This window comes from Dunckerocampus dactyliophorus, chromosome 10 (genome assembly GCF_027744805.1).
Source record: "Dunckerocampus dactyliophorus isolate RoL2022-P2 chromosome 10, RoL_Ddac_1.1, whole genome shotgun sequence".
In the NCBI taxonomy this organism is placed as follows: domain Eukaryota; kingdom Metazoa; phylum Chordata; class Actinopteri; order Syngnathiformes; family Syngnathidae; genus Dunckerocampus; species Dunckerocampus dactyliophorus.
In genome coordinates this window covers 591516-616048 of record NC_072828.1, presented here as the reverse complement: position 1 = coordinate 616048, position 24533 = coordinate 591516, and the positions used below count along the sequence as shown (strand labels likewise).

Sequence of the window (24533 nt, the reverse complement as noted above, 5' to 3'; positions counted from 1 at the left end):
TACCATATATACCTTATATACCATATATACCATATTTACCATATATACCTTATGTACCATATATACCATATTTACCTTATATACCATATTTACCATATATACCTTATATACCATATATACCTTATATACCATATATACCATATGTACCATATATACCATATTTACCTTATATAACATATATACCATATTTACCATATATACCTTATATACCTTATACACCATATATACGGTGTTGGTTGCATCTCTATAACGTCATTTCTTGTCTTCCTATCATGAAAATTCCACAGCTCTTCTATTTGTTCATATTCTGGATCATAGTATCCGGAATGATTCCATGATTCAAGATTCAAGAGAGTTGTCATGTGCACAGTAAAACAGCAGTTATACTATGCAATGAAATTCTTATTCTGTTCATTCTACCGTGCATGAAACCTGAGGCTGTGGCTTCATTGGTGCTCTGAGTCGTAAGACCAACGTCCATCAAACGTGCCATAAAAGTGCTGAACTTGCCTTCCATGCAGGCTTTGTATGAACGTTGCAAGAACAACGTGCTGCACACCAACCACGTAAGGTCCGTCCCGGAAACATGATTGGTTGTGCACATGCTCACAATTTTTTACGACAGAGCTTCTGTGACATCATGTGCTGTGATATTTGTATTTTTCATCAATTTAGGAAATAACCATATGGAATATGTGTAATACAGTATATTGGGGTTCTTTGTGCACTTTTTAAATGAAACCTTTTATTATGAAGGGAGAAAAAATATCCAAAGCTACATGTCCCTGTGTGAAAAAAATGATTGCCGCCCCCATTAAAACATAACGTAACGTAACTGAGATGAATTGAGATCTATCAGTGTGGAAAAGGTTATAAAGTCATTTCTAAAGCTTTGGGACTCCAGCTAACCACAGTGAGAGCCATTATCCACAAATGGTCAAAACATGGAACAGCGGTGAACCTTCCCAGGAGTGGCCGACCAACCAAAATGACCCCAAGAGCGCAGCCACGACTCGTCCAAGAGGTCACAAAAGACCCCACAACATCCAAAGAACTGCAGGCCTCACTTGCCTCAGTGAAGGTCAGAGTTCATGACTCCACCATAAGAAAGACACTGGGCACAAATGAGTTCCAAGACCAAAACCACTGATGAACAAAAACAACATTAAGGCCCCAAAACATCTTGATGATCCCCAAGACCTTTGGGAAAATACTCACAAGTTGAACTTTTTGGAAGCTGTGTGTCTCTCAGAAAATGACCATGATATCAACAGTAAAACACGGTGGTGGTAGTGTCATGGTCTTCAGGACCTGGAAGACTTGCTGTGATAAATGGAAGCATGAATTGTGCTGAAGGAGAATGTTGGTGACCTCAAGCTGAAAGCAACTTGGGTTCTGCAGCAGGACAATGATCCAAAACACACCAGCAAGTCCACCTCTGAATGGATGAAGATTTTGGAGTGGTCTAGTCCAAGTCCTGACCTGAATCCTACTGAGATGCTGTGGCATGACCTTAAAAAGGAAAAGCCTCCAATGTGGCTGAATGACAACAATTCTGCAAAGCTGCGTTGGCCAAAAGTCCTCTGCATCTTCACACAACCCAGTTTTCATGTGAGTGCTGCACTCTCACGGTGCAGGAAATACGTGAGCAACTTACATGACACTCATGGAGGATGTAAGAAATATCTGAGCATGCGTTGGCTGCATGAATTACGTATGTGGGGTGCACGTGTGGCACATGACACCTGAAAAAAGGTAAGCAAACAAAGAATACTCAAAAATCAGCCAATCACACGTCGTCCATGCGTTCCTGTGTTCTTTGCCGTTGGAGCGACCTGGGAGCTTGAAGTGTTTTCTAACAAGGAGATGAAGGTGTGTGACGCATGAATGAATGAATGTCCTGCTTCAGTCCTCTTCCTCACGCTGCTCACCTTTGACATCAGGAGAACAAGACAACCCCTAAAAGCAGAATAGATGACACTCATGGAGTAGATGTTCATCTGGGCAGCAGGAAGTTGGAGACGTAAAAGGATTCTTCCTGCTTGTTTCTCAAAGGCACTCTTTGATTGGCTCAAGTAGGGGAGGCGTGAGAGCAGACATGTGACTACCTTTGACACCCAAACACACTCCCACCCCCACCCCCAGACGACTTAGAGGCTACATTCCGCAGTGCAATCGCCATGGTGATGTCTCACGTGATTGTGGGCAGTTTTCTTTTTTCAAAGTAATGGCATTTGACCTGGCATCGCTGCTGGTGTAACGGCACACACGCTTCAGGAAGGGCACCCGGCATAAAAAGTAGACCTAAACCCTTCATGCCTTGGACTCGCTGCAGCGGCTTCTGACGGAGAAAAGCCGAAAGTGAAAAAAAGAACGGAATTTGAGCTCAGATGCTGAAAGGCCTTGTACATTTCCTTGACTTCCTTTATTGCTGCTGGCTAATATGTGGCCTCAACACCCCCATGCCCTTGCAGCGACTGCAGGGTGCGCCGTGCACAAACATGCAGGCACACATGTTGGTGCCCCACCCCCATCCACAGTTCAAGACTCCCCCTCTTCACTCGTCTCCTTGTGTTTCCTACATCAGTGGAGGAAAGGGTGGGGGGTGCGTCAACCACTCAAGTGTTGACACCAGTAAAATTCCATCTTCACTCAGACGGGTAGTCCACAACTGACTGGTGTTACTGATAGATATACAGTATATAGATAGCTTCAAAATGGGACTTAGACAAAAAAGCAATTTATTGCATTAAAGTGAAGTCAGCTGTTCATCAGCTCATCAAAAGCTAAAAAAAACCACCCAACTCCTCCTAAAACAGAAGTAAAATGTATAAAACAGGAGTGAGTCGTGGGCAGGTGTGCCAGTCTTGTTCATGAGGTGAAAAATGGTTTTAGGCATACTGGAATGTTTTCAGCTTCCAGGAATTGTGTATGTATACTTGCAAGATGGGGCCGTGCATGATCATGCTGCAACATGAGGTGATGTTAGTGCTGTTGACTGGAAGGGCGTACATGGCGGGAGCTCTGCTGACAATACTAGAAATCTCAACCCATTTGGTGCCTTCCTGACTGCACTTCACCAACACAAGACCAGAACTGCTTGCTGACTCCCGCAACTTTACCTCGGATCGGTGAGGGGTACACATTCCTTGAAATAAACTAGTTACAAGCGCTGATAGCTGCTCGCAAGTCAAGCTACTGTAACTGGCTGACTGCTGAATTTCAAAGCGATTGCCTCACCATTCCATTCCAAACACAAAGCAAAATGATGCTGGGCCTCTAAATACGGATTCCAAATCAGAATAGGGCCAGTCTGGCTGTTGGACGAGGAGGAGGACAGTGCCTCGAATGAAAAAACAGTTTCAGAATTCAAAATATTCTTAAGCGCAAAAATGTGATAATGTGACACACCTTGAAGAAGAATGAGATACAAAGCATAGAGTGGGAATTTAGGTATCTGCAAACACAAACCCAGCAATATTTTCACAAACAAAGCATTATCTTCTGTGTCTGCCTCATTGAAACGACCATGGGGTCCACGATGATGTCATAAACCTTATGGAGGAAATTAGAGCACCAAGCAAGGATACCAAGGCACTAAGAGAAGACATCAAGGAGTTTGCAAGATGAAAACACTGCCTTGTGTGCTTAAGGAGGTTAAAACCCTTCTGGAAAAAATAGAGCATTATGCAAGGATGTTACGGTTCTACAGGATGATATCAAGGCATTACAGGAAGAAAATGCTGCCTTGCTCACCACTCTTGAGGAAGAGAAGGAAGCAAAGGAAAATATCCCTGAGCAAATGAGAAATGTACCTGATGAGATGGATCAGAATGCACAAGTGAACGATGTGATCCACACAGGGCTCCGAATTACAGCCGCGTCACAAGATAGGGCAGTCCAAAACTGAGGAGAACCAGGCGCAATGGATGTTCCTTCAAGAGATTGCCAACGTCCTACAATCAAAGGAGGTGGATGTAGATATCAACACCATCGACACTTGCATCCCACTGTGTCAGTGGTCCCCAACCTTTTTTGACCCACGGACCGGCTTGTGTTCCCACAAATCTCCCGCGGACCGGGCAGGTTCGTACATTATAGTGATGTAATGTATCTTATTTATGATGTATTGTGTAAAACTAAGACATGAATAACATCAAATTAAAAGCACTAAATTAATTCCAACCCACCATCCACCTTTATAGAACGGCCAACTGCCTATAGCAGCCACTGAAAAATCCCCCCCAGCAAATGTACATGTTATAGACCCTGTGTATAGCAGTCACCTGTCCAACGCGGCCAGCGGCCACCCATTTTGTCTCCCTTGGTCAATATCTGACCGCATATAGCGGCCAAATTACCAACTCAAGTAGAAGCTTCATGCACGAAAATGTTTTGTTTTTCAATCAATGAAGCCGTCGTGTGTAGACTTTAATTACTGAGTCCTAGCTCAGTCACAATCATTCACAAGATCCACACAAACTGTCAGTTGTTCCACATAAAAAAGCCGTCTTCTTTTGAGCTTGCTATTTCCTGGTCAAACATGTAACTTTAAGAGCATTTGCACCAAAACATTACCGCAAAGTATGCTGGGAACAGGACGTGCTCCCAGCGACGCTACAATAAAAAAAAAAACATACGCTAGCATGCATGCGGCAGCGGGAGCAAAACTGAGTTTGGTTGTACTTAATTGAAGTATTTTAGAATGTACTCACGTTATTTTTCATCAATCCTCATCCACAAATCCATCAAAGTCCTCATCTTCTGTATTCGACACAAACAAAGCCGTCTTCTTTTCCGTTCGCTACTAGTCTGTTAACTTGTCAGTGTTATTCAGCTCCGAAGCAAAGAAGGAAACTTCTCCTGTTGCTTCTGCCAACTTTATTTATTGAACGCGGCCACCAGACAGCAGCTCAGAACACACACACATCTCTCAGCATCGTCTCTCCTTCCTGCTTGCCCACAAGGCAAAGGTTAAACAAGCCCCACTACATAGCTGTCCAGCCAATGCCTGTAAGAAATGACACCGTGTATTTCCTGGTGTGCACTGGTCAATACTGTAATCCCGCTTGTTGTGGGGAAGGAGAGACTCACGTCGCCGATGCACTTTAATGGCTTTATTAACAGCGGAGAACACTGCAGGACTTTACATCCACGGCAACATAAACACACTTCCCAACTCTCTCCAAACTCACAGCTAGCACTGAGCCTAGCTCTCCTGCTCGGGACGCCCACCGTCACTTCCCGTCACTTCCTGTCACTTCCTGATGAACTAAAGCTGTAATGACACGCTAAAAACAAGCGTAAGACATTACTAGCACAGCTTTGTTCTGTGGGTGGTGGATATATTCTATCAGTTATTATTAAGCCTCTAGCTTCCTTTTAGTAAGTAAAAACCTTGGCTATGATTGCACTACATTGTCATGTAGACTACAAAGTACACTTGGAAGAACAAGAGGTGAATAAATGTAATAAATGCAACTGATGTGAAACTGATGAAGGGTAGGATTAAATAAGCTTTGCTTCTTCCTACTCCTTTTTGGACATGCAACATTGGGAATTGTACTATGTGATGTGCTACTGTTTGACTCATGCATGCTCAGGATTAAAACCATGAACCATGATAATAACAAGCCTAGTAGTGCTGTACAACTTTTATCCGCAGTCCGCAGTGCCCTCTACTGGTCAACATTCAAACTGGACGCCAACCTGTCTATAGAGGCCACCTGTCTATAGCGGCCACTTTTGCAGACTCCCTCTAGTGGCCGCTATAGACAAGTTTGAGTGTACATTTAATATCATGATAACAGTGATGAATTATTATTATTATTATATTCACTGCTTGATTGTATGGAATAATAAGTCAAGAGTGAATTAGTGGATGTTGAATACAGGAAGTGAACATATGTATTAGCAATTGGTGTGATACGGGGAGGGGGTCGGATTAAATAAGCTCTGCTTCTTCCTGCTTCTTTTCGGATTTGTGGAACTGTGAATTGTAACATGAAGCACAAACACGGTCTTTTGTGTGCTCGATGGGGTTTCTTCCCCTCATCGTGGAGCATTTGGTGCAACGAGCACACCAGATGTCTTCTTCTTCAAGTGAATGTTTGTTTACACGTGAGCTCAAGGGAAGTTACGACTGTTGATGTCACAGGCAGGAGGGACAGTACGGGTAATCTCACCTCATTGGAGCCTTGCTTTTTTAAATCTAATTATGGGTTATTGCAGCTGTTTTTAATGTTTGATGTTTGATTTATTGGTATGATGTCATACTTTCCTCATATCGGCCCCATGGTTGTCATGTACCTGTAGTCATATCAGTAGCAGTAGACTTCCCATCTTTAAAAGTGACAAACAGTGCTCATAGGTCCAACACGTTATAGGTAAAAAAAAAGGAAAGGTCAGCAGAACTTGAGTGGAAAGGTTCTCCACAGCCCAAACAAGCATCTTGATGAGATGAGGCTGCACAGCCTTGACCTTGAAGATTTCTTTGCTTTTACTTTACATTTGGCAACTGAGTGCCTTATCATCTCACCATCCTTGGTGGGAGGCCAAAGATTAGACAAACTAATATCCACCAAGACCTGTTTTTAAAAGTAGTAGACGTGTGGAACGCGAGGTCATTGAACTCTAGTGACACAAACTGCAAAGATGAAAAAAAGCTCCTGGACTGTTTGTATGGAACAATGTGCCTCAAGAGGCTTTTATCTTTCATTTTCATCTTTTATTAGCCGAGGGTTTCCTGCCCTTGGCTCCCATGTGACACGATCCAGAGGAGAGTAGAAACAAACAAACAAAGGAAGTATGTGTTATCCACGGAGCTCAGAGCAGGAGGCTTTCACTCTTCTGCTCACCCTGCCAAAATCCACAGTACAGACCTTTCCAAGTAGCAGCGCAGCTTCTAGGAATCTCAGCTCCTTGAATGAGCAGAAAGACATTTTACTAGCTGAATAGTTGATGGGCATGGCCGGCCGTGTCTTCTAGCGTATTGATTCCAGGTCAAGAAGAAAGTGCTCATTGACGACAACCTTGCTGGCAAGGTGACAGCATTGGCCTCACTACTTCTACAGCAGCACAAATGGGGTCGGGGGCTCTTGTTTTTGTTTGCCGACCTCTAAGCATCCGGCGCTAAGCCCGTGGAAGTCACAGTCGCACCCTGACAAACATGCTAATGTGAGATCCAGATGCCCACAGCTGGTTCCCACAGTGCTCAACGACACTGAGGGACCTCGCCTTTCCTGGAAATGGAAATATCTTCAACAGAACAGCAAGCCCCCCTCCCTGACAAAATGATTGGGATTCCACAGGTGGGATTATGTAAGAGGCGTTACATAAAAAAAATAAAATCATGTGACCGACCTAAAACACACTTCCAGCTTCTGATACTCAGGGGCGCTCACGGCCATCCCTCAATGTCCATCACACCGTAGGACAGTGGAACCTCATGTTCAACCTCTCATTTGTTTTTACAGCAAATAATGGAAATACAGTCATCCCTCGCACATCACGTTTCCAACTTATTGAATATTAACAATGAAATCATGGTTGAATATGATCTATTATTAGTCCAAAAATATGCATACTGAAGCAAACCGTAGGCATTTTCTGCCTAAATGAAGCATCTTCAAGCATAAAAGTGGCTAAATGAAGTAAAATACAAATTTAAGGCATTAACAAGATGCATTCAACGTGTGAATGTAGTATTCCACATTGGTCACTAGGTGTCAATAATTGTTTGGTAAAACAAGCCACACACTTGATCCCCGGAACAACAGGCTTTTATTTCACGTTTAGCCACAATACTAATAATAACTATGGCCTTCATTCCATTCCATTCCATTTTCCTCCGCTTATCCGGGTCCGGGTCGCGGGGGCAGCAGTCTTAGTAGGGAAGCCCAGACTTCCCGGTCCCCGACCACCCCCTCCAGTTCCACCGGGAGGACACCAAGGTGTGCCCAAGCCAGCTGTGAGACATAATCCCTCATGCTTGTCCTAGGTCTTCCCCGGGGCCTTCTCCCGGCTGGGCATGCCCAAAACACCTCACCAGGGAGGCGTCCGGGAGACATCCGGACTAGATGCCCGAGCCACCTCAACTGGCTCCTCTCGATGTGAAGGAGCAGCGGCTCTACTCTGAGCTCCTCCCGGATAACCGAGCTCCTTGCTCTGTCTCTTAGGGTGAGTCCTGCCACCCTACGAAGAAAACTCATTTCAGCCGCTTGTATCCGCGATCTCGTTCTTTCGGTCATGACCCAAAGCTCATGACCATAGGTGAGGGTGGAACATAGATCGAACGGTAAATTGAGAGCTTTGCCTTCCGGCTCGGCTCTCTCTTCACCACGACGGTCCGGTACAGCGACCGCATTACTGCAGACGCTGCGCCGATCCGCCTATCGACCTCACGCTCCAACCTTCCCTCACTCGTGAACAAGACCCCGAGATACTTGAACTCCTCCACCTGGGCAGGAACTCATTCCCAACCAGGAGGGAGCAATCCACCCTTTCCCGACTGAGAACCATTGCCTCAGATTTGGAGGCGCTGAGTCTCATCCCAGAAGCTTCACACTCAGATGCAAACCGTCCCAGTAAACGCTGCAGGTCACAGCCCGATGAGGCCATCAGGACCACATCATCTGCAAATAGCAGAGATGAGATCCTAGTGCCCCCGAACTGGACTCCCTCGAAACCTTAGCTGCGCCTAGAAATTCTGTCCATGAAAATTATGAACAGAATCGGTGACAAAGGGCAGCCTTGGCGGAGGCCAACGTTTATCGGAAACAGGCTTGACTTACTACTGGCAATGCGAACCTGAATGGCACGTAGTAGCGCGTCACCAATCCCATACTCCCGAAGCACCCCCCACAGGACACCGCGAGGGACACGGTCGAATGCCTTTTCCAGGTCCACAAAGCACATGTAGACCGGTTGGGCAAACTCCCAAGTACCCTCTAGTACCCTTGCAAGGGTGTAGAGCTGGTCCAGTGTTCCGCGACCAGGACGAAAACCACATTGCACCTCCTGTAGCCGAGGTTCGATTAACGGTCGTACCCTTCTCTCCAGCACCCTGGAATAGACTTTCCCAGGGAGGCTGAGGAGTGTGATCCCCCTATAGTTGGAACACACCCTCCGGTCACCCTTCTTGAAAAGGGGGACCACCACCCCAGTCTGCTAATCCAGAGATACTGTTCCCGACTTCCACACAATGTTGAAGAGACGTGTCAGCCAAGACAGTCCCGCAACATCCAGAGCCTTGAGGAATTCAGGGCGAAACTCGTCCACCCCTGGAGCTTTGCCACTGGGGAACATTTTGACTACCCCAGATACCTCAACCACGGTGATGGAACTGTCCGCGTTCGTGTCCTCAGTCTCTGCTTCCTCTATGGAAGGTATGTCAGTGGGATTGAGAATGGCCTCAAAGTATTCCTATGGCCTTCAATCGCTGTTTAAAATGATTAATTGCGATTAATTGCATTTTTGTCCACAGTTATAAGAGTCGATATACTTATAAGAAAATTTAATTGCAGATAAAAACAAGTTTTTATCTCTAATAAGTGATGATGTAAATTCATTCGTGGCAAACAATTTGGTAACAACTTATAATAACTACATCAAATTTGACATGAAGGGATATCAATTTTGCAAATATGGGCCATTATCTTATAAAAAAAATAATACAGTTAGAAATCCCACATTTGCTGAATGTTTTATGCAAGTGGTGTTTTGTCCTTGAACGCACCATCTAACTTTGTCCCACACTGTACAGATAGACTACTATACTGTATTTTTAGCCTTTTCTTTCACCTCGTTTTTGCTCCCAAATGCTGATACTACGTGGGAATGCATGAAGGTAAGATATGATGACCTTATTGATTCCTAATGTACATATCTGTTCTTTGATAAACAAAGTCCAGGCTGGTACTGGTGGATGGTGGCTGTGTATTCATTTAGTGCTTTTAATTTGTTGCTTTTCCTGTCATAGTTCTACACAAAACATCATAAATAAGATCAATTAGATGGCTATAATGAACGTATGTTTTACTGATGTGTTCATGATTAGCTAGTGCACTGCTAATGCTAGCACTGCTAGCGCTGAATTGACAGAAGCCCCTACATAGCTGTCCTCAGCTATGCCTGCTCGTACCTAAAAGTCAGCCCCGAGACGGCTCGCTTCTAAAAAAAAACCAACACACATTAGTTGGGACACTCGTACCACTGTATAAATGACCAAACCACTGACGTAACTTCCTGTGCGCCACCCAATCTGCTCCTCCTAGTAGCACCGGAACACATTTACAGCAACACACACAAGCACAAGTTTTATTTATGTCTTAAATGGCTTATTTTCTCTTATTATGTCTTCTGTCTTGGGTAATATGAATGGAAAGGCAACTATAGGGCTGTTATTTCATGTCCATGTTTTAAAAGGCGTATTTAGAAGGTTGGAAACAGGTTTTCTAAGCCATAACTACAAAAACATTGCATTCATGAAGAAAGCATCCTACTTTGCAGTTTCTTTTTATTGTTTCCCTGTCCTGTCCAGCCTTTAAGGCAGATAGAATTGTAGATCTAAATGCCGTCACATGCTCAACAGATTTACTCTGCCAGCCTTTTATTCACAATTTATTTGACTTCTTATGTAAAATTGGAGCGGCGGGACCGGAGCAGGAGGGGACAGAGAAGAAGAGAAAGGAAAACAGAGGGGGGTGCGGGGATAACGGGGAGACAAAAAAAGAATGAGACAAGGACAACAGCAGCAGCAACAATTGTGACATCAATAAGAGAAGAACAGAAACATACAGGACTTCATCAGCAAATGTCTGTGATGACTATAAAGACCCTCACGGACTCTGCAGTTTCACTTATCATGGACTCAATGAACCTCCATGAACCGTACAGTGCGAGGGTGAAATTGTGGCCATCATGCAGGATTCACTAAACACATTCCAAACAAACTAAAATATGACCACTAGCAGAAGCAATTCAGGGAAGTGAAAAAGCTGAGTAGAACATAACCTCATCCTTTCACAGATCCCACTTTTCACCTACAGCAGCCCAGCTCTGGCCAATCCAAAAGGATGTCACACACGCCACCTGTACAGTCATGTGACAGCTGTTGGTAAACAAAGGAAGGCCTTTTTAGGAGCGTTACATCATCCCAAAGCGTGTGAGGTGGGGATGTTGACGTGTGAGTCTCGTATGTTGATAACTTCTTGGTTGAAGGTGCTTACAGCAGCACAAGGTCACTTATGTCATCTTGGACAGTATCTTCCAGTTGGAACGATCACCCATAGGACCTGTCAGTATCAGTGTCCATGTCACAGGTGCACCTTTAATGGTACCACTGTACAGTTACTGTACATAGGATAGCTTTACGTTGACACGCATGCCTTACAGTAGCTGTTAACAAGAAGTGGCAAAGTTCAAGATATTGCCTCACTTCATCATTCATCACAGGAGATGCGACCATTAAAAGCTGACAAAACGGAGCCCAGTTGTGGAGCATAAGATATCACTTATGAGCTATCGCAGCCATCACCAAATGGCGGACCTCAGTCCAGATACAGACCCCATCCATCCATCCATCCATCCATCCATCCATCCATCCATCCATCCATCCATCCTTCCATCCATCTATCCATCCATCCATCCATCCTTCCTTCCTTCCTTCCATCCATCCATCCATCCATCCATTCTTCCATCCATCCATCCATCCATCCTTCCTTCCTTCCATCCATTCTTCCATCCTTCCATCCATCCATCCATCATCCATCATCCTTCCATCCATCCATCCATTCTTCCATCCGTCCATCCATCCTTCCTTCCTTCCATCCATCCATCCTTCCATCCATCCTTCGATCCTTCCATCCATCCATCCATCCACCCATCCATCCATCCATCCTTCCTTCCTTCCATCCATTCATCCATCCATCCATCCATCCTTCCATCCATCCTTACATCCATCCATCCATCCATCCATCCTTCCTTCCTTCCATCCATCCATCCACCCATCCATCCACCCATCTATCCATCCATCCTTCCTTCCTTCCTTCCTTCCATCCATCCATCCACCCATCTATCCATCCATCCATCCATCCATCCTTCCTTCCTTCCTTCCTTCCTTCCATCCATCCACCCATCCATCCATCCATCCATCCTTCCTTCCATCCACCCATCCATCCATCCACCCATCCATCCATCCATCCATCCATCCTTCCTTCCTTCCTTCCATCCACCCATCCATCCATCCATCCTTCCATCCAACCATCATCCATCCATCCATCCTTGCATCCATCCATCCATCCATCCATCCATCCATCCACCCATCCATCCATCCATCCTTCCATCCAACCATCCATCCATCCATCCATCCTTGCATCCATCCATCCATCCATCCTTCCATCCATCCATTCTTCCATCCATCCATCCATCCTTCCATTCTTCCATCCTTCCATCCATCCATCCATCCATCCATCCATCCATCCTTCCTTCCATCCACCCATCCATCCATCCATCCATCCATCCTTCCATCCTTCCATCCATCCATCCATCCATCCATTCATCCTTCCATCCATCCTTGCATCCATCCATCCATCCATCCTTCCATCCATCCATCCTTCCATCTTCTACCACTTATCTGAGGCAGCAGCCGTAGCAGAGAGGCCCCGCCTTCGCTCTCCCCGGCCAGCTCCAGCTCAGGCCAGTTGAGAGACATAGTCTCTCCAACGTGTCCTGTGTCTTCCCTGAGGCCTTCTATCGGTCAGACTTGACTTGAACACCTCCCCAGGGAGGCATCCGGGGGGCATGCTGACCAGATGCCGGAGCCAGCTTATACGGCTCCTCTCAATGCGGAGGAGCAAGATTCAAGATTGAAGAGTTTTATTGTCATATGCACAGTAAAACAGGCAGTTCTACTATGCAATGAAATTCTTATTCTGTTCATTCTCCCAAAGAAAGAAAGAAATAAAAACACAAGAAAAAGAATAAGAACATAAGAAACACAAATTAAGCAACAACAACAGAAGAGACATTAATACAGATAAATAAATAAATCAATAATAAAGTGCTGTGAGTGTGTGTGTGTGTTGCATGTGGCGTGTGTGAGTGCTTCGTTGAGAAGCCTGATGGTGATTCTACTGTGAGTTTCTCCCGCATGACACTGCTTCTCACCTTATCTCTGAGGGGGAGCCCAGCCACCCTACAGAGAAAACTCATTTGGGCCGCCGCTTGTTCCCGCCATCTTGTTCTTTGGGTCACTACCCAAAGCTGATGACCGTAGGTGAGGGTAGGAACGTAGATGGGGGGGTCATTTGAGAGCTTTGCCTTTGGGCTCAGCACGCTCTTCACCACAATCCGCCTGTCCATCTCGCTCACTCGTGAACAAGACCCTGAGGTACTTGAACCTGACACCACAGAGCTGCGTCATGGTTCATTTGCACACTAACAGTCACTGGATGTTTATTGAGATGAGGGGAGTTGGGGGCGGGCGATCTGGGCTGTGAAGACACTTTGAAAGTGACCCGTTAGACAATGAATAATTAACCACAACTAAAAAGAAAGGTTAACATAACGTCTATGTAATATATTTGTTCAATCAACTGGGAGAATAGTTCATAAATTGCTGTTTTCGCCAGTGGGAGATCTTCTCAGCCACATTGCCAGGAGCTGAGTCTTCAGGTGGGGCACCCAGGTTGGCCAGGTCTCAGGGTCTCAGGGTTCTGGCCTGACAGAAGAAGTGCAACCCACTTCTCCAGGTTGAGGACTGGACATGCTAACAACCCATGCCGTGTTGGCACATGATGTGTATGCATATTTCTGACTATACCGCCACCTCCCACCCCCCACTTCAATCTGTGCATGCCTACAACCGGCCCTGGTGAGCACCCCTTACCAGCAGAGCTATACTGTATGTTTTCTTGCATGACTTTGTCATCCTCACCGTGTCTTCAGGTAACTGGGGAGGGATCTGTTCAAAATACACCACCCTGCGTAACGGCCGTCAGTCCACCCTGAACACAGGCCTGGTCACCATTCAGAACTACGGACAGTTCCTTCCACCCCGCCACGTCCAGCTGACCCTAGCTCACGAACTCGGACACAGTCTCGGCTCTCCGGTCAGTCCCACAAAGCAAACCATTAGCATGTGTGTCAACTGTAAGCTGCCCACAGAGAGACCAGGGTGTGCTCATTAGCATACTTTAAATAGCTGTGTCCAATAAGGAAGTCTCCTAACCCAAGCCTTTCCCACACCAAAACCAGACTTGTCTCCATAGATGTCTTTTGTATATTTATCAGCTTTAGTAAAGCGCTTTTCAGCAGGAAATCATCATGACAAAACATAGCGTACGTGCACACACTGATGCATGCGTGCACCTTTCTATGTGTTCCATGACTGCAAACACCCTCCCCGCCAACCCCGCCCCTCTCTTACATGCAACTCCACGGAGCCAAAAGAGGCTCCTGAGCTGATTAGTTCTGCTCTGTCAGTCCTCCAGCCCCGTCCTGGGATCCTGATAAGACGCATGCGTGGTTACTTGTAGGGAAGCTGAGTCTTTGTGTCATTTGTGGGAATGAAATCCAAACAGCTATTAGCCTCTTTACATCCCAACATAAACAATCTCCCTCTGCTCTCCATGTTGTTTGCACAGCTCATGCCTTCAAGCGTCCGTGTGTCATCCACATCGCCCTTTCAAGCACATTGCACACTATTCCCCTGCAAGCTGATTATGCCCCAGCGCCATTTCATTGTGAACACACCCTTTTATTTCCTCATGCAAAAGAACCTGAATGATGTCAAGATATGCCATGCTGATAACACTCCCACCTTCAAGGAAAAGTGCACTTTTTTTAAATGTCCAAAGCTCCAACAAGGTTTAGTGGTTTTCCATCCGTGCTGTGAGCGTGTAGTAACAGGTACGTTCATGCTAACAGGTCATACTTGGAGTATTTTGGCAACTTTGATTTCACATAGCAACATAGAAAGGAACGCTACACCTAGCATCAAAAACAAAAACAGCCAATATGCCAATATGTACATTACCTTTGGATAGTGCGTGGTAAAGCTAGTCGCTAGCCGGCGAGCTGCTAGCCGCTGTGGTGTGGCGAGGTGTCACTACGCAAGTAAGGTAGTTCTTTGGGGGTAACAATGTTAATAACAATAATAATAACAATAACAATGTGCTTCATATGCAGCTCACGTTATGGAAATGGAGCCTTGTTGGAGCTTTATTTACATAACTTCCTCTTCACAAAGTAAGCAAGCTTCAAAATAAAAGCATGGCAATAACCTGGATTTTACCACAGCAACTAACCAAACACACTTTGCACTTTACACTTTGATTTTTTAAAAATGTTTTAGCTTGTTAGCCAGCAGAAGAAAGCATGAACTGCATGAACAAAACCTTTATTGAAGTCCAGACATTAGCACATCTTATCTAGCTGTGCTAGAAAAGATGAAATGAGAATGACATGAGAATGAAAATATTAAAATGCACAAATGGAGGAAAAGCCACAAACTGCCGCAGGTTGAAAAATGTTTTATTATCAGCCTGCCTACTTAAGTCTCCGGACAATGTCACACATACACACGCAAGCAATGGCTGGTTTCCATTATGTCGACAACCGCTTATGTTGATGTGTGTCGTGCTTTCCGCTGTACAGTAAATACTTGTCTTGTTCACAGCACGATGAAGGCCCAAATTGTGGCAACCTGGGCTCGCCTGGTGGAAAGGGCAGGTACCTGATGTTTCCTCACGCCACAGACGAGGTGCGTGAAAACAACGACAAACTGTCCACCTGCAGCATCCGACGCATCAGTGAGCTCCTGCGTGTCAAGAAGGACGACTGCTTTGTGGGTGAGCACATTGCAACGTGTGTTGACATGGCGTCACTGTAAATACCACATCTGGATCGTCCCTCTCTCTCTCCCTGGCCAGTCAGCGATCAGCCAATATGTGGCAACCAGATGGTGGAGGAAGGAGAGGAGTGCGATGTGGGTCACAATGACACTGACCTCTGCTGCTACAGCGCTAAAGAGGCCGTAGGGGTCCAATGCCGCCTCAAGCCTGGCAAAATCTGCAGGTACTGCACATGGGAAGACAGCAATAAGTAGGATTGGCAAGGATAAACCGATGCAACCTGATATGTGGTTTGACAAGCAAGAGATGCGGCTGCATCTGGATGGATAACAATCAGCCATACATCCTCAGATGAATGGATTATAGAGACATGCACCGGGTATCACAAGACTAGCGACCTCGTAAACAACGCCAGAACCTGGGCCGCCAGCCAAAGGCTTGTCACGCATGCTCCGTAGCTCAGCATGGCTGAAGACCAGAATGGATGCAAATAGCATTAGCAGCACACTAGCTCGTCAGATGGGAAAGACTTTCAACACTTCAGTAAAACATACGTACATTATAGCCATCTCATTGATCCTATTTATGATGTATTGTGGAAAACATCAAATTAGAAGCACTAAATGAATACACAGCCCACATCCACCAGTACCAGCCTGGGCTTTGTTTTGCAGAGAACCAATATGCACACTGGCACTCAATAAGCTAATCAAATCTGACCTTTATGCATTCCCACGTAGTATCAGCATTTGGGAGCAAATATGAGGTGAAAGAAAAAGGCTAAAAATACAGTATCGTAGTCTATCTGTGCAACGTGGGACAAAGTTATATGGTGCGTTCAAGGACCGTTGAACAAAGTGGGACAAGTTGCCACTCACAACAAACAACAAGCATGCAAAAACTGGGATTTCTAACTGTATATCGTTTTTGCAATAAAACAATATACCAGCGGCCTGGTGGTTGGGGACCCCTGCAGTACAGCATGCTGGGATGTGATGTACTCTTTTAAAATACTTTTATACTGGCTTCTTATTACCTCACCAAGGAGGCTATGGTTTTGCCGGCATTTATCTGTTTGTTTATTTGTGTTTAAAATAGCTTGGAAAGTTCTGAATGGATTTGGATGAAATGTTCAGGAATTGTTTCAAACGGGACATGGAAACACTGATGAATTTTGGGGGTGATCTGGATTCTTTAACATTGCGAGATGGGACCATTTTCACATTTCTGTATGGAACTCCCTGAAAAATGGTCAGAGCGCTTGGGAAACAAAACAAGTTTCCAACAGGGTCAAATATCAGAAACTGATCCAGACTGATCCAGTTCTGATCCAGAACGGAATGTGATATGATAGGAAGACAGCAAGTGAAGCTACAGTATAAAGATGCAACCAACACCGTTATGTACATCCAACACACCGTGGAATCTGGATGTGTTGGATCTTCAAAAGCGATGGAGTTACTGTAGATCCAGAAGAAAACCACCATTACAGAAAATGCCATTTTTCTCAATCACAACTGAACTAATATTGGTATCATTATGAATCTAATTTCTAATGCTATGTTTTCATGGCCAAGGAATCTAAAGATGTACATCACACAAATGTAGAACGAACATCTATGCTGTAAATCCCAATAAGGGGGAACTTTGGAGCTTGGTGGAGATTTCTAATGTAAGATTCATGTGTACATCAACAAATGTAGCCCTTGAATCACACCAAGTCTTACTGAATCGTATTGTTTGTATGGAATCTTCTTTTGATCGTAACCCGTGTATCGACAGATTTGACATAAACATATTCACATCCCTACAAACATGTCCTCCTTTCCAGTCCCAGTCAAGGTCTTTGCTGCAGTCAGGACTGCAGCTTTAAGTCCAAGGATGAAGTCTGTGATGAAGAGACCGACTGCCAGAAGGAGACTGTTTGTTCAGGTGTTTCGTCTCTGTGCCCAGAGCCAAACCCCAAGGAAAACCTCACCGTCTGCAGTCACGGGACACGCGTCTGCCTGAACGGGGTGAGACAGCCGAGAAGTGCGTCCATTTTTCACTTATCCTGATCAGGCTCACAGCAGGGAAGCTGACGCAAACGTCAGTAAAAAAGCAGAGTTTCCCCTGAATTGATCACCTGTCAATCATAGACAAGATGAAACATAGTACAGTAATCCCTTGCCTTGTTTTGTGGTTGACGAAGAAGGCCGTGACGGACATGCTATGGCTGCAGGGAACATGCCATGGCCGTGACGGACATGACATTGTCGTGACGGAAATGACATGGCCGTGACAGACATGCCATGGCTGTGACGAACATGCCATGGCTGCGAAGGACATGTCATGTCCGTGACGAACATGCCATGGTCATGACGGACATGCCATGACTGAGAAGGACATGGCCAGTCCTTACCTCCAGGTGTGAACAAACTACAGTTAAATCTAAGTTTTAAAAAAGTAGCTGTGAAGAAGTTATCGGTTATCAGTATCACAGACAGAGAAGCAGACAGTTATCGGTTTGAAGAAAAAGATATCGTGCATCTCTACTTTATGCCCATAAGCTTCACATGTTTTTGCTAACATGCTGCTGTGGTTGGTTGGTTGGTATTTATTGTTTTTGGGTCTGCAGGTCTGTGCTGAGTCTGTATGCGTGAAACACAAGTTGGAGCAGTGCGACTGTCCTGGTGACTCCAAGAAGGAGAAATGCCACATGTGCTGCCAGCAGCCCGGTAAGCCCCCATGGTTGCCACTCTTAAACCTGTTTGTTCCAAATAAATACTCATCAATATTTATATATTTTTATATACACTGCTCAAAAAAATGAGAGGAACACTTGGAAAACACATCAGATCTAAACTGGGGAAAAATGATGTTGAATATGTTTCCTGATAATAAGTGGGTGATGTATTAGTAACAAAATGATGCCACATCATTTGATAGAAATGAAAATGATCACCCTATAGAGGGGGGAAATCAAAGACACCCCAAAAATGAAAGTGAAAAAATGATGCAGCACACTGGTCCATTTAGCTAAAATGTCATTGTAGCAACTCAAAATGATTCTCAGTAGTTTGTGTGGCCCCCACGTGCTTGTACGCATGCCTGACAACGTGGGGGCATGCTCCTAATGAGACTACGGATGGTGTCCTGGGGGATCTCCTCCCAGATCTGGACCAGGGCATCCATGAGCTCCTGGACAGTCTGAGGAGCAACCTGGAGGTGCCGGATGGACCTAAACATAATGTCCCAGAGGTGTTCTACTGGGTTTAGGTCAGGTGAACGTGGGGGCCAGTCAATGGTATCAATTCCTTCATCCTCCAGGAACTACCTGCATACACTAGCCACATGAGGTCGGGCATTGTCGTGGACCAGGAGGAACCCAGGTCCCACTGCACCAGCGTAGGTTCTGACAATGGGTCCAAGGATTTCATCCCGATACCTAATAGCAGTCAGGGTGCCGTTATCTAACCTGTAGAGGTCTGTGCGTCCTTCCAGGGATATGCCTCCCCAGACCATCACTGACCCACCACCAAACCGGTCATGCTGAATGATGTTGCAGGCAGCATAACGTTCTCCACGGCATCTCCAGACCCTTTCACGTCTGTCGCATGTGCTCAGGTTGAACTTGCTCTCATCAGGGAAGAGCACAGGGCACCAGTGGTGTAGTTGCCAATTCTGGTGGTCTATGGCAAATGCCAATCGAGCTCTACGGTGCTGGGCAGTGAGCACAGGGCCCACTACAGGACGTCGGGCCCTCAGGCCACCCTCATGGAGCCTGTTTCTGATTGTTTGGTCAGAAACATTCACACCAGTGGCCTGCTGGAGGTCATTTTGTAGGGCTCTGGCAGTGCTCATCCTGTTCCTCCTTGCACAAAGGAGCAGATACCGATCCTGCTGAGGGTTGAAGGACCTTCTACGGCCCTGTCCAGCTCTCCTGGAGTAACTACCTGTCTCCTGGAATCTCCTCCATGCGTCCAGGTACCGCAGTGATGCCCTGGTCCAGATCTGGGAGGAGATCCCCCAGGACACCATCCGTAGTCTCATTAGGAGCATGCCCCCACGTTGTCAGGCATGCGTAGAAGCACGTGGGGGCCACACAAACTACTGAGAATCATTTTGAGTTGCTACAATGACATTTTAGCTAAATGGACCAGTGTGCTGCATCATTTTTTCACTTTCATTTTTGGGGTGTCTTTGATTTCCCCCCTCTATAGGGTGATCATTTTCATTTCTATCAAATGATGTGGCATCATTTTGTTACTAATACATCACCCACTTATTATCAGGAAACATATTCAACATCATTTTTCCCCCAGTTTAGATCTGATGTGTTTTCCAAGTGTTCCTCTCATTTTTTGAGCAGTGTATTTTCTGTGTACCCATGGTAGGTAAGCCTGGGACATGTGCAAGCACCACCTCCTCCGTGTTGTCCCGTCACTTCCAGAGAAAGGTCTTGCCCCTGGTGGGCGGGGCACCGTGCATGGGCAACCAGGGCTACTGTGACAAATTCCACCTTTGCCGTCTGCTGGACGCGGACGGCCCCATCGCCAGACTGAAGAACTCCTTCCTTCATCTGGACGAATTCGAGGACCTGGGAGAGTGGATGAAGGTAGCAACTTTCTAAGTGACAGAATAAGGCCGACGTGTGCTGGGGCAACACATCTGGAAGAAATGCTAGAAAAATTTAAGCACAAAATGACATCAGAATTGGGTTTGCGGTAAATAAAACTACAAATAAATGTTGAGGGCTGCCATGACACACATACTGTACACTTGAAACAAATATTCTCTTTTAGAGGAAGGATGTTGTACCAAATGCTCCGCCATGAGGGGAATAAAACCCATCGAGCACACGAAAAACCTCATCAGCTACCTGAAACGCCAGCGCTGCGGCGTTTGAAAAGGCTCCAAGAGACCCCTGTGGCGTCCCACAGGCTGCCTGGAGCGTATGCACGAATACAGTGCACCTTTCTGGGCCACAGCAGGTGGCTCCTCCCCCTAAATAAATGCTTACACACTAATAGACACGCAGAAGAATACTAGCATTTATAACCCACAAGGCATGCTGGATAACTTGCTGTTGGAGAAGTGTGCATGTGGGCGTCCCAGGCATTTGCAAGTCATTTATTACCTTCATATTTTATAAATAATCACCAAGCTGGGCTAAGTGAGGTGGCTTTTCTGCCACAAAAGGGGGGGATTTTCCCACAACTAAAAACATGATGTTTTGATGAAAACAAATGTGTGGGTTGCAAATGCTGAATCATGAAAATGTGGAGACACTGCATGTTGAATGTGTGATTTTGATCCTGCTTTCAGGACATCCTTTGTTTTTTTATGCTAATTACAATCAGCACAATCCTTCATAGCCAGTTAGGACTCTAACGTATCTCGAAATAAATGCTAGCTACATTTAACTACTGCCACAAAATAATATTGACTAGCTTTTTTTTTTATTGGCACATTGGTACTATTTCTAGCAGTAGTAAACCTCAGAAATACACATTATTATCTTGCAGTTTTATACTCCACAGTCTCCACTTGGCTGTAGTACTCCGTTTCCTCGCTGCCCTCAATCTTCTCTTGGATAAAATGTTTCTCCTTGCCGACAAGTAAATGCACGAGAGCGTCATTCTCCTCCATTGTTGTCGTTTGTTGGTGGGTTGCAGTCTGGGTGATGCGTTCAAGGCGCCCTGGTTTTTACACTGTCCCCAACTGCTCCAAACTGAGGAGAACTAAAGCCGTACTCTGCAGTGGAAAAGCAGCAGAAGATGGCGAGTGAAAGTCACACAATTTGCAGATCCATTTCTGGCTCCCCTCGCTCAGGGGTCGGGAACCTTTTCGGCGAAGAGAGCCATGAAAGCCACACATTTAAAAATGTATTTCTGTGACAGCCATATCATATTTTTTAACACTGAATACAACGAAATGCATGCATTCTTAAGCAAGACCAACCATTTTAGAATGCAATAAGTCTCTGAATGTATTCTTTTTAATAACATGATCTTATTGAAGATACAAATACTACTAATACATGAAGTGTGTGCCCTAATGAACGTTACGTAGCTAATGTGACTGACATATTAGCAGTACTCACTCACGAGTACACAACTATTTAGGATTATGTGGAATGATCTTTATTTCCATATTGAAGTGAATCATGATAGCAACTACTTTGATGACCTGGAAACTTTGAACATGTGAATGTGAAATACTAATCATGAATATTTACAATAGAATTTCACAGTTTACTGCTTACATCTTGTATATGTTCTATGTTTTATAGGAAGAGGTACATCATTTGGACTTGTACACCCCTGATATACGTGTATAACCTACATAAATACACACTCATATTTTATTAAAATAAATATATACTTTCTATATGTATAGTAGTAGGTAGATCTTTGGGACTTGGTCATTTTAAAAGGAGCTGACAGGCTAACAAAGTGTTAGCACCCCTGCTGTAGAACATGGATGGATGGATTGACATGCATAAGAAAGTTTTATATTTTGAATGTTATTTTTAACATCCTGAGCCGGAGGTTCCCTGAGCACAATTCAGCTCGGACTAGAATAGAATTGAGTCAAACAGTAAGGAAAGCAGTTCTACTTCCTGGTTGAAAGAGGATGACCTTAGACTTTCCAAAACACGGGTGATCGCACTTCTGTTTCCGCCCTTAGCATCCTGACGTAGCGGCAATGAGAGCTCACGGATGTCCCGCTTCAGTTAGGAAATGTCCTGACATCTGTCTTAGATGTTTCATGCAAGATGGCTTTGAGGTTTAGATCTTCGTGACAGCGTGACCAATCAGGAATGCCCTGGTGTCCGGCTTGAAGAGCACCTCAATGAGCAAACAGGCAAACAGGAACCACCCCCACTTTTATTTCACCACATCGGTACGTCGCTGACTCCTTTTCTATTGGATATTATTGTTCAGTTTGATAAGCATAGAACTGAATTTCACTAGGAATCCTGAATAAAGATGTGTCTATAACCTATAACTATAGAATAATAACTAATCCAAGCTTGTACTTAGATGACTTAACACCATCAACGTCTGTTGTTCATCCTCCGTGAACCAGGAAGTAGACTGCTAGCTAACACACACAATGAACAAGTTCAGTTGCCCTTGCTTGTGTGAAATCCTGACATGAATCACTCCAATCCACAGGCTCACTGGTGGGCCTTCATGCTGGCCATCCTGACGCTGTGTGCTATCATGGGCTGCACCGTCTGCCTCTGTGGACAAACTCTGGATACCAGAAACCTGGGATGACTCACCTTTCAGATGGGCAGCATGGAGTGTTTTTGTTTCAGGTGTTCTTGCTACATTTGATTCCATCTTCCCTGCTCTTATTTGTTGTTATTCTTGTAAGCACAGTTGGGATATTGTAAGGTGCTACACAAATAAACCTGGATTTGATTGGATGAAACACGTGCACAAGTCATCACACAAGTCATTTACTCAGCCAGGCACCTTTTACCTATTCATGTGAAACTTGCATATTCATCACCTTGATGTCACGTCACAGGTTGAACGTGTCCGACCATCAGGGGCTAATGCTTAGCAATCTACGAGCGTTCAACAATTTAGAAAAAAAAACACACAAAACAGGAATTACTGTTGTTGAACACCCACACCAACCTGACATACAGGCAGACATCATGCCAGTTCACATTTGCACCTCATTTGCATATTAAACACCAGTAGCACGCACTTTCACCACACTGCACAGGTTCAATGTGCTAGACCAGGGGTGTTATGATAAAATCACATATGATCATAATATTATAATACGTACAATTATGTAGAAATGCTTATCAATTTTGGAAATATGGGCCATTATTTCATTTAAAAAATAATACAAATCCCATAGTTTGTGCATGTATATGTCGTTTGTTGCAAGCGATGACCGGTGAGCGAACCATAGTGTGTGTGCTAACTTTGTCCCACGCTGCACAGATAGACTACTATACTGTATTTTTATCCTTTTCCTGACTCATATTTGCTCCCAAATGCTGCTATTATGTGGGAATGCATGAAGGTAAGATGTGATGATGTTACAGGGTGCATCTTACCTTACCACATCTTACCTTGCCACATGTTACCTTACCACATCTTACCTTACCACATCTGACCTTACCACATCTTACCTTACCACATCTTACCTTACCTTACCACATGTTACCTTACCACATCTTACCTTACCACATCTTACCTTACCTTGCCACATCTTACCTTACCACATCTTACCTTACCACAGCTTACCTTACCATATGTTACCTTACCACATCTTACCTTGCCACATCTTACCTTGCCACATCTTACCTTACCACATCTGACCTTACCTTACCTTACCACATGTTACCTTACCACATCTGACCTTACCACATCTTACCTTACCACATCTGACCTTACCTTACCTTACCACATGTTACCTTACCACATCTGACCTTACCACATCTTACCGTAGCGGAGAACACTGCAATGCACATTCACACGGGCTGCTGTAGGCCACAACCCACGCCAACATCCCCACTCTTCCAACTCCTCAACACTCAGCTAGCACTCAGCCTCTTGCTCGTGACGTCGCACCGTCACTTCCCAAGCCCCACCCTTTAAAGGCTCAGGCACACAAGTCACAGATATTACAGTATGTACACATGCTAGCAGTGTCAAAGTGCTT

At 45.0% G+C, this 24533-nt stretch overlaps 1 protein-coding gene across 2 annotated transcripts in view; it reads left to right on the top strand.

The window, feature by feature from the left end:
- si:ch1073-396h14.1 (disintegrin and metalloproteinase domain-containing protein 10) overlaps nucleotides 1-24533 on the top strand; it is a 62225-nt gene that overhangs the window by 35998 nt on the left and 1694 nt on the right. For both annotated transcript variants that reach the window (XM_054789608.1, XM_054789609.1), the window contains exons 10-16: nucleotides 13948-14111; nucleotides 15680-15851; nucleotides 15933-16077; nucleotides 17686-17869; nucleotides 18472-18571; nucleotides 20231-20451; nucleotides 23018-23163. In XM_054789608.1, the coding sequence (XP_054645583.1) occupies nucleotides 13948-14111; nucleotides 15680-15851; nucleotides 15933-16077; nucleotides 17686-17869; nucleotides 18472-18571; nucleotides 20231-20451; nucleotides 23018-23122 (1091 nt within the window). In that variant the 3' untranslated portion in view covers nucleotides 23123-23163. The remainder of the gene's footprint in view (nucleotides 1-13947; nucleotides 14112-15679; nucleotides 15852-15932; nucleotides 16078-17685; nucleotides 17870-18471; nucleotides 18572-20230; nucleotides 20452-23017; nucleotides 23164-24533) is intronic.